At 36.0% G+C, this 11,210-nt stretch overlaps 1 protein-coding gene across 3 annotated transcripts in view; it reads left to right on the plus strand.

Annotated features, from left to right (window-relative positions):
- The window catches only part of CACUL1 (CDK2 associated cullin domain 1), an 88,675-nt gene that overhangs the window by 55,912 nt on the left and 21,553 nt on the right, over positions 1–11,210 (plus strand). For 2 of the 3 annotated variants that reach the window (XM_003787121.3, XM_023511685.1), the window contains exons 4-5: positions 3,254–3,349; positions 9,344–9,446. In XM_003787121.3, coding sequence (XP_003787169.1) covers positions 3,254–3,349; positions 9,344–9,446 — 199 coding nt within the window. The remainder of the gene's footprint in view (positions 1–3,253; positions 3,350–9,343; positions 9,447–11,210) is intronic. The other variant, XM_023511686.1, reaches the window with a different exon arrangement.

The following is an 11,210-nucleotide window of genomic DNA, read 5'->3' on the forward strand; positions in this document are numbered from 1 at the left end:
CATCACTGTTGTTTGGCGGGCCCGGGCTGGGGATTCAAACCCACCACCTTAGGTGTATGTGGCTGGCGCCTTAGCCGCTTGAGCCACAGGCGCCGAGCCTGGAAATTGAAATTTTGAGTGCCAAATGAATTGCTTAGTGTATAAAACCTTATTAAGTATTAAAATAGGAATTTAGATTTAAATGAAACTCTGTTTCAAAAAATCTGTTTTATCTGTATCTGCTGTGTTCTAAGCACTGTGGTTAGCACTGGAGACATATAGATAGGGCAGATCTTGTTCACTCTGGCTTGAAGTTAGTGGTAGAGAACACCCACTGGGAAAAATGAGTAAGTGCAATGGTGCCCCATTGAAGGGCCCCGTAGCTCAGACATTTTTGAGGAAGTGACACAAATCTTGAGGAATTACAGAAGTTAGCCAGAATGAGTCTGATTAGGGAATGTGAAGAGAGATGTTGAGGTAGAAAGAACAATCAAGGAGGCCTGAAACACACTGGTGTCATTTGGGAAGTGCTAGGAGTTCTGTTGTCTGTACTGTGCTGGGCTGCCCGTGAGAAGAAGCAGGATGTGAAACCAGAGAGGCAGACAGCATACTTGAAATTGGGAAGTTTGAGCTTCAACAAAAAATGGTTTCAGGATGCCGAAAAGGGAATTTAAATAGGTGCAGACAAAGTCAGATTTACCAAAGTTGAGTCTTAGTTCTTGGACTTTTTAGCTATGGAATCATAGTCAAATTACTTTTTGTGAGCCCCACTTGCCTCTTATGTGAAAAGGAGATAACCTTTAATTTGCAGGTAGTTAGCAAGACTAAGAAAAAGAAATGTAAATAAAGCACCCAGTGTACACCAAACCTGTAAGTACTCAGTAATGGAACATGAATTAGAAGAAATACAGTTCTCTACACATATTCTAAGCTAAGTAGAACTGAAAAAAAATGAGTTAAATCTTATTTTAACAGAGTATTGGAACATTTAGCCATTTCTAAAATAGCTGAAATGGTTTTATAATTTTACATGTTTAATATTTGGTAATCTTTTGTGTAGCATTTCTTAATATCCTTGTTTGAAACCAAGACTTTATGTATAAGATATGGTTGTCATGTTGTAGAGACTGACACAAATTAGACCCTGTGAAGAATTAGTTTTGTTTGCATTATTATTTATTTATTTTTATTAAATCATAGCTGTGTACATTAATGCAATCATGGGGTACAATGTGCTAGTTTTACATACAATTTGAAATGCTTTCATCAAACTGGTTAACATAGTCTTCATGGCATTTTCTTAGTTATTGTGTTAAGACATTTATAGTCTACATGTTTGCATTACGTTGTACTATGCCCATCCCCCAACACTCTGGCCTGGGAATGAATTCTTATTTCTCAGACTTGGACCTATCATTTGCTAACATTCAGGCAAATTACTGACCCATTTAGGTGTTTTTTAATATTAAAATGATACCTAATTTAGTTTTAGAGAGTAAAATGAAATAGTATGTGGATGCACTTTTAGAAGTGTCTTAGCTTGAGAGGCCATAACAAAATACAGCTGACCCTTGAACAACAGGAGTTTGATCTGCCTGGATCCACTCGTGTGGATTTTCTTCTGCCTCTGCTGAGCCTCTTCTTCAACATATGCAATGTGAAGATGAGGATAAAAACCTTTATGATGATACACTTCCACTTAACCAGTAGTAAATGTATTTTCTCCTCTTTATGATTTTTCTTAATAACATTTTCTTTTCTCTTTATTATAAGCATATACTCATACATATAACAATAAAATGTATTAATTCACTATTCATAATATTGGTAAGGCACCCTGTCAGCAGTAGGCTATTAGTAGTTTTTCGGAAATGAAAAATTATGCAAATTTTCAACTGTGGGGTGGGGTCAGCTCTCTGAACCCCACAATAGTGGATTGTTCAATAGGAAACTGAACCGATGACTGGGTGATGTAAAGACATTTTTTGCTCATGGTTCTGGAGGCTGAGAAGTCCAAAATCAAGGTGCTCCTGATCCAGTTCCTGGTAAGGGCTCTCTTTTTGTCTTGAGGATGGCTGTCTTCTCACTATAATCCTCATGGGTCCTGTTCTTTGAGTCCCATTGTAGGGCAGGGGCAGAAAACTAAAGCATAAGTGCACGTGCCCTCCAGTGTCTCTTGTAAGGATGCTAAGCCTATAGGATAAGAGCCTCATCCTTGTGACTTCATGTAGCCTTAATTACTTCCTTACTCCAGATACAGCAGGACTCGGGGTAGGGCTTAAACATACAAGAATTTTGGAAGGACATACATATGCATTCAGTCTATAACACAAAATGAAGTTGGGAGTACTCTCTTTTGACCTATGGCTTTATGACTTAGTATTTTGTAACAATGAGCTAATACAAGGCATGTATTACATATATTTTAGTACTTTTCAGAGTCACAGGTATATATGGACCGTTTGAATTCATACTCTGTAGCTAGTAATATTTATAATTGAGTAGCTACAGAAGTTGTTTTATAGCCAAGTTAGCAAAGAACTCAGGATATTACTGTGCCTAAGATAATTACAAAACTTAATAGCTATTCTAATAGTGTAACCACTTCTTTGAATTTCTCCCCCTCTCATTCTAGGCTCAAATATAGTTTTGTTTCCATAGAAAATGTCTACAGATTTCACAATAACTAAAAAAATCATACTTAATTTTGAGGAATATACTTTTTTTTTTTGAGACAGAATGTCACTGTGTCACCCTCGGTAGAGTGCTGTGGCATCACAGTTTACAGCAACCTCAAATTCTGGGCCTTAAGCGATTCTCTTGCCTCAGATTCCCAAGTAGCTAGGATTACAGGCACCTACCACAACACCTGGCTATTTTTTGTTTACAGTTGTCATTGTTGTTTAGCTGGCTTGGACTGGGTTCAAACCCACCAGCCTGGGTGTATGTGGCCAGTGCCCTACCCACCGAGCTACGGGCACTGCTCTTAAATATACTTTTTTACTTATTAGAATAAGTGTTTTAATTATTGTGTTAAGGTCACACGGTTTTTAAGAATGGCTAAACCAAACCTCAGTTTTACATAGCAGATTCTGGAATAAAGATGGAAGCCTTAACTTCAGGGTATCAGTGCCTTCCTTTTCTTTATTGTGAGTCTCAGTATGAATTTTGAATTCCTTCTGAGTCTATTTGCATTTCAGACTGTGATGGAAGGTCTTTCACCTGGTTTCCCAGAATGATCACACTTATGTTCTTTTTATGTTCTTTTTCACAGGCCAGCCCTCCAGATCTCTATATTGAAAGATTTAATATAGCTCTTGGGCAATACATGGGAGCATTGCAGAGCATTGTGCCTCTTTTCATATACATGGTAAGTTAGAGCTGTTGCCTCCTTTCCAAATACCTGGGTAGATTGATCTAAGCACACACAGGTGTAGAAAGTTAAGTAGGTTCTATTTTTCATTTACTGTATTTTGTGTTAGAAATGGAAATTGTTATTTCCATAGTTGTTGAAATACAAGAATTTAGTATTTTTCTCTTTTTTGTTTTTAAATTATTTATGTAAGAATTGCTGAATGGGCACGTAATAATGATCAGCAATCACCCAGCGAGCTTTTATTTTATTTCTGCAGTGAGTGTTCTAAAGGCACTGTGTGTGATCCTAGCAAAATGAAGATATATTAATAAGATTTCTCATCCTCCAAATGTTAAGGCATGCCTCTAAAATATGATGTATAATAAATGCCAGTTAAGTTGTTCCATGAAAAATAGAACACTGTGATATTTCTTCCATTCTGATGATCTCTTTCTTGTATTTAGAGAATTACACTTTGAGTTTAATTTGTAGACTTTGTTGATTTGCTTCCTCCCCATTTTAAATGTACAAAGTCATAGAATCTTAATGTTAGTGCTCCTGTTGAATGGAGAGGCTGTTAGAAACCATCCCAATTCTCTTTGTTTATTAGATTAGGGAATAGGATGCTTATGTGGATCCTATTTTCTATAGCATATAGATTGCTATATGTGGAGAACTATGTTAAAAATGATTTAATCTCCATAAAATGCACTTTACTTACAAAAAAATTTACCTCTACCTTTAACATAGAGGGCATGTTCCAAAAGATCATGTGATTTTGTTTCCACTTATTATTCCTTGGATACTGATAACAATTTTGGTAATGAGTTTTCTAGTTAAAATAGTGTAAGAGGCTGGGTGCAGTGACTGATGCCTGTAATCCTGGCACTTTGGGGGGCCAAGACAGAAGAATTGCTTGAGGTCAGGAGGAGTTTGAGCCCAGCCTAAGCAAGAGTAAGACTTTTTCTCTGCCAAAAATAGAAAAAAGTTAGTTGTGCTTGATTGTGCATGCCTGTAGTCCCCGCTATTTGGGAAGCTAAGACAGGAGGATGCTTGGGTCCAGCAGTGAGCTATGATGAAGCCAATGCACTCTACATAGGATCATAGGGTGAGACTCTGTCTCAAAAAAAAAAAAAAATTAAAGGCAGAAGAAACCAGGTTTTTCCTTGTCTTTTACTAAGACTTATCTTAGAAGAAATTGATAGTAAGGCCTTTCTTTTGATTTAAGTGTCAGTATTCCTTCATGACTCAAGAAACTAGTGAAAAATACTATTGATATTAGAAATAAGTTCATCAGAATCAGCAGGTTTAATTAACTCTCTTGGAAAGGCTTAGGAAACCTAGGAGGTAGCCACCATAATATAATTTAGGTGAAATGGTCTCATAGTTTATTCATCAGTATGTTAGGTCTAAGTATCTTGTACTCACAGAGGAAATATTTTACTTTCATTCTAGCAAACTCCTTACTCTTGATGTATTAAAGTTTTTAATGGAGACTGAATGGAGCTGAAGAATAGGGCCTATTTGTGGATGAGTGTGTAAAGGGAGGGTAAATAGGTTTCAAACTTCCATGCCTACCTTTTTTGTTGTTGTTGTTTGTTTTTTGAGATGGAGTCTCACTATGTCACCCTCAGTAGAGAGCTGTGGTGTCACAGCTCACAGCAACCTCCAACTCTTGGGCTTAAGCGATTCTCTTGCTTCAGCCCCCCAAGTAGTTTGGACTATAGGTGCCTGCCACAACACCCGGCTATTTTTTGTTGCAGTTGTCGTTGTTGTTTAGCAGGCCTGGGCTGGGTTCAAACCCATCAGCCTCGGTGTATGTGGCCTGTGCCCTAACCACTGAGCTACGTGCGCTGAGCCCGTGTCTCCCATGTTAATGGCATTTACCCGTAAGCATATTGGCTGGGTGCATTAGTATTTTCTAACTTATCATGACTTGGATTTTGAGTCAAAACATGTTTTAGCTATTCATAAATAATTTATAAAAAATTAGAGTAAACAATAAGGGGAAGTCATTTTACGCTTTTCTGTAGTGCCACTTTCTTAAACTTCTTGGTCAGATCTTGGGGTTTAAAAAGTCTGTATCATTTAAGAATAAGTAAACTTTAAATTTATTCTTCCAGCTTGCAAAATTCAAGTAAGGGGTCTTAGGTTGTAAAGTAAAGCTTACTCTTCTTTTCTCACATGTGTGAGGGCAGAAACTTGTTTGTTTTTTTAGACAAGAGTCTCATTATGTTGCTCTCGGTAGAGTGCTGTAGTGTCACAGCTCACAGCAACCTCCAACTCTTGGGCTTAAGCAATTCCCTTGCCTCAGCCTCCCACGTAGCTAGGACTACAGGTGCCTGCCACAACGCCTGGCTATTTTTTGTTGTAGTTTGTCATTGTTTACATGGCTTTGGCTGGGCTCGAACCTACCAGCCTCCGTGTATGCGACTGGTGCTATGGGCACTGAGCTGGAGATACTTTCCTTATAGTTTAAGAGCTTGAATTTGTTCTGTAGTTACTTGTAAAAATTTGTTCATAAATTGTTTTTATTGTCTAGAAGATAGAAATTCTTCCAGCTTTAGTATTTCTTTGTTGGAAAAGTATATTATTTAAAGAAAATTTGAAATGTTAACCTATTAAGGCCATAATCAGCAAAAGCTTTTTTCCAACAAAGAATATAAACAGAATTTTTTTTAAACATTACCAGTTAGTTAAACTTAATTTATTACTTTACTTAGTATCTTTGTTATAAGTCTGTCTACATGAATATTTTAAGAAAGCAATCATTAAACTTGAAAAGAAATTATGTCTAAGATCCTAAGTTAGCAGAAAAGATTTTTGTAAGACACAGAGGTCAAATAAAGACTTTATGTCTTTTTGTTTAGAATTTTGAAATTTAACATTATTGTACCTGAGAAAAAGTTTAATGCCCTCTGTTTAAAGAGGACAGGGAGTTTCTAAGAGGTAAAGTGAGAGTTTCTAAGTACTTTAGAAGCTTTCAGACTATTTCTATTTAATGAATTCTGGTTATTTATAATTATGAGTAGGAAGGACACATTAAAATGTTGGGTGCTAAGATTTTAAATGTTAAATAGGACAGTCTACCAGGAAAGAAATGCATTATAAATGCAGAAGAATTTCCCTTGGGAGTTTAACATTTATCTTTTATTCTCATGTCTAAACAACAAAATTTCAAAGAGATGGCTAATTTGTTTCAGAGACTTTATAATGCTAAGTCAACTTTTTAAAATTTAAATTTGATTTAAAAATATCAGTTGCAGAAGAAGCTTGGTAGTTGAAATGTTTATTAATTTAATTTAAAAATAAATTTTCTTTAGATGACTTCTAAAGAGATAAAGACATTTTTAGAAATGAAATGTGGCAGACAGTTAATCTCTTATGATAAAATTCACTTGGGGGAAATAAAAACCCTAATGATAAGAAAAACTGCTATAAAAGACAAATGAGAAGAGGTGACAGGCCCTACCAGATACTAAAATGAGGAAGACTAGAGTAATTAAAAGTGTTTGTCATTGGTGGAAGGATAGACAGATCAAAGAAACAGAACCTGGAGGTAGACTGAAGTAAATGTAGGAAGTTGAGTAAAAAAGATGACATTTCAAATCAGTAAGGAAGGAAGAGATTATTCCACAGCTGGTATTAGGACAACTAGTAGTCATTTTGGAGTTGAGAGTAGAAGAATCTGATCACTACCGTATTTTTTATAACAAATTGTAAGTAGAGTAAGTTTTGAAAAACAATTCGAGAGAACTAGTCTTGGAGTGAAAAAAGCTTTCTCCAAGTGAAATCCAAACTTAAAAGTCATGAAAGAATGACTGTGACAGTGTGTAAAAATCTTGTATAGCAAGATCTCATACACCAGGAGTAGGTGGGGAAGAATTGCAGTAAATTTGAAAAACATAAGACAAAGGTTTGCTTTCCTTGATAAGTTTTCCTGAATTAATTAGGAAAATATCAACAGCCTTATTTTTTTGTTGAAGAATGGACAAGTGATACAAATAAGTTAAAATACTTTTTTAAAAAAACTTTTTCAGTTGGTAAAATTGAAAAGATTTGGCAATATTCAGTTCTGGTGAATCTGTAGAAAAAAAAACTCTACACTTGCTGGAAATATAAATTGGTGAAACTTTTTGGAAGACTATCTGACAATATTGTTGAGAGTTGAAAATGCACAAACTGGGTGGTGCCTGTGCTCAGTGAGTAGGGCACCGGCCCCATATACCGAGGGTGACGTGTTCAATCCGGCCCCTGTCAAACTGCAACAAAAAATAGCTGGGTATTGTGGCGGGCACCTGTAGTCCCAGCTACTTGGGAGGCCGAGGCAAGAGAATCACCTAAGCCCAAGAGCTGGAGGTTGCTGTGACCTGTGATGCCGTGGTACTCTACCAAGGGCAACAAAGTGAGACTCAGTCTCTTAAAGAAAAGAAAAGAAAAATGCACAAACTTTGACTCAGGAATTATATCTGTAGGAATTTATCATACAAATAAACTCTTAAATACATGCAAATATATAAGTAAGAATTATGCAGTATTTTTAATAGCAAAACATTGGGGAAAATCTTTGTTACCAGTAGGGGACTGTAATTTAAATAATTCATGGAAAACACAGTAGAAAAATGTGCAATTAAAAATAATAACCTTTTTTTTTTTTTAGAGAAAAATCTTTTAAGATTTCATATTCAGTAAAAAAATAGTGTACAAAGCCATAGTATGTAATATTTCTTCATTAGTGAGTGTTTTTTTTTAAAGGAATAAAAAAGCCATATTCACATATGTGCAGGGAACATTTTAGAAAGAATATAAACAAGTTCTTCCAATGTAGAATGGGACCTTCAGGAATGGGACAGAGGGTCTGGTCTGTGTTAGGAAATTTCTTTCTATGCATACCCTTTTGCTGCTTGCTTTTTATTTTATTACCAACTACATCTTATTTTTATAATTTCTTTTTTTTTTTTTTTTTTGACAGAGTCTCTCTCGGTCACCCTCCTTAGGTACGGTGGCCTCACAGCTCACAGCAACCTCCAACTCTTGGGCTTAAGCGATTCTCTTTGCCTTAGCCTCCCAAGTAGCTGAGACTACAGGTGCCCGCCACAACGCCTGGCTATTTTTTTTGTTGTAGTTGTCATTGTAGTTTAGCAGGCCCAGGCCAGGTTTGAACCTGCCAGTTCAGTGTATGTGACTGGCACCCTAGCCACTGCACTATGGGCAGCAAGCCTATTTTTATAATTTCTTAGAAAAAACTTAACATTAGAAATTAAGAGAATCAAGGAGCAACTTGCTACTACCCCTTGCATTGAATTAACATTTAACATGAGCAAATTCAATCTTTTTAACTTTCCATTCGTTCTAGTCAAGGTGCTTTTGACTGCAAGAAATAGAAACTATGATTCAAAGTGATTAAGGAAAAGAGTATTATCTTCTGTAGTACAACTCTAGAAATAAGGCTGTCTCCAGCATTGGTTGAATCAGTGGTTCAACAGTGGTACCAAGGATTCAGGTTCCTCTTTGTCTCTTTGCTTTGTTTTATCTTGTTCTCTTCGTAGTTATAAGATGACCATAAGAAACTTTTCTCTCAAGCCTAGGTTTCTGTGACTGGGCTGCCTTGAGTGTCTACCTCTGAAACAAAGATGGTGGTCCCTAGGGAATGCTATAAACACTGGACTTGTTATTGAAGTTGAATGTGTGGTTGGGAGTCAACCAGTAAATGCTTACTGCCTGCTTTCAGCCCATATCATGTAAATGGTGTACCTTTTATTAGATGTGTTTTTAAAGGATATGCCACACCAGTATAGTTCCATAATGTCTGTACATTCATCTAGTTTTTATACTTTCAACACCGTGCCAGAAAGACATGCAACTAATAGTGACAGGGCTTGTGCTTTCTTTGTTTTAATTGGTGCTTTTATTTATTGTTTCCTAAAATAATAATGCACTGCTTCAGTTCAGTAGACTAATCATTTCCCCCAATTGCTACATGAAAATGAAATTTATTTTCTTTTTCAGAATAAGTTTTACATCGAAACCAAGCTTAACAGAGACTTAAAAGATGACCTTATAAAGCTGTTTACGGAGCATGTTGCAGAAAAGCACATTTACAGCCTAATGCGTAAGTAATAATTCAACTTAATATAAGAGTGAAGTAATATTATCCGTGCTCTTTTTCCTTTTTTCTCTTTATTTCATCTGAGAACATGGTCACATAAACCCGAATGCTGGCATCTTCTGAACCAGGTACTAAGAAGTGTTGGAACCTGCAATACTGTTCTATAAGGAGAGACACTGAGGAACTGAAAATGTGACTTGACGGTCACTCAGTGAGCTCGAGCAGTTTAGCCAGGTCTGGGCTGATGCTTGTGATCTTTTTTTTCCCTCCCTGACAATGGGGGATATGTTATTAGAAAATTCGCTCCTAACTTTATTACCAGTAACTTTGAAAGGAGTGCAGTGTTACATCTTTGAAATGGTAGTAGAGAATCCTCCCTCATTTTTACTGTTTAATTTCGAAGTCCTTCTCTATTCTAACTCCTTCATTTACTAAATACGTATTTTAGGCAAGCTTTTTTTTGCTTCTGTAGTCCTGCATTTTGTCTCTTCTGTGAGTTAGGATCTGTAAAATACGTTAACGTGGTATCAAAGTACCAAGCTCAGTTTCTGCTTTCTCCCCATTGTCAAGTCCTCTGCACCTTCATAGTAGATGACATTTCATCCTGCTTTTCTTAAAATAATACACTTTTCCAGATAGAGTTTAAGTCTCTGTACCTATCTAAACATCCTTTAAAAGCTCATATCTTGTATAGAAATCAAGTCATGTTTTAGAAGTTGGCATATATTTGGATTTGCAATATATATTTTTGTTTTCCTATGTATCACAATGAAATTATGCTAGCATTTATAAAAGAATTGTTATAAGCTTGACCACAAGCTATTTTCATTTTAGATTAAGAGAAAGAATTATTAAACATTGGGCCAGTTTATTTTAGAAAGGCAAGGTTTTCAAATAATAGTATAGTTGAAGATAATATATGTATGTGTTTCATTATTATGTTCCCACGAGATTTTAGCATCAGAATAAGGGCCTAGGATCTTGAGAATATGACATGTTTCTTTCTTTTTTTTTTCTTTTTTAAGGTTGGAAAGATGTTTACAAACATTTTCAAATATTATCTTATGAGATATTCCAGCTAATATTTAAAATTCCTTAAGTGTTTTCTTTAATGGTGATTTTGTTTGTTTGTTTTGCTTTCACTACAAAATAAAGAGCAGCATTTTGAAGTTTTCCTTTCAAAAATCTATAGAGAAATACAACCATCTGATAAAAAAGGCTATTTATTTTGTAAATATATTTTTATATTTACCAGCAATTTGGAAATCAATTTATTGGATGTATACAAAGAGAATATTCAAAAGAATATAGTAGCCCAGATCTGGTAAGGGAAAACATAAACAGATTACTTCTTCCCTTTATCATATAGTCTGGTTTTCAATAAAAATTACACTTAAAGATTGAAAGTACATTTCCTTTTCCAAGTAAACTTAAATTTTTGTGAATTGAATAAACTGAGTTTATCACATTCATTGAACCATTATCAGACATTGTACTTAAGGGTAAGGGATACAAAAAGTGACCAGTAGTCTTGTTGGTGGGGGCTTTAAAATAAGGAACTCCAGGCTCGGCACCTGTGGCTCAAGTCGCTAAGGTGTCAGCCACATACACCTAAGCTGATGGGTTCGAATCCAGCCTGGGTCTGCCAAACCACAATAACGGCTGCAACCAAAGAATAGCCGGGCGTTGTGGCAGGCGCCTGTAGTCCCAGCTACTTGGGAGGCTGAGGCAAGAGAATCGCTTGAGCCCAGGAGTTCAAGGTTGCTG

This window comes from Otolemur garnettii, unplaced genomic scaffold, assembly GCF_000181295.1.
Source record: "Otolemur garnettii isolate 467f Iridium unplaced genomic scaffold, OtoGar3 scaffold00021, whole genome shotgun sequence".
Classification (NCBI taxonomy): domain Eukaryota; kingdom Metazoa; phylum Chordata; class Mammalia; order Primates; family Galagidae; genus Otolemur; species Otolemur garnettii.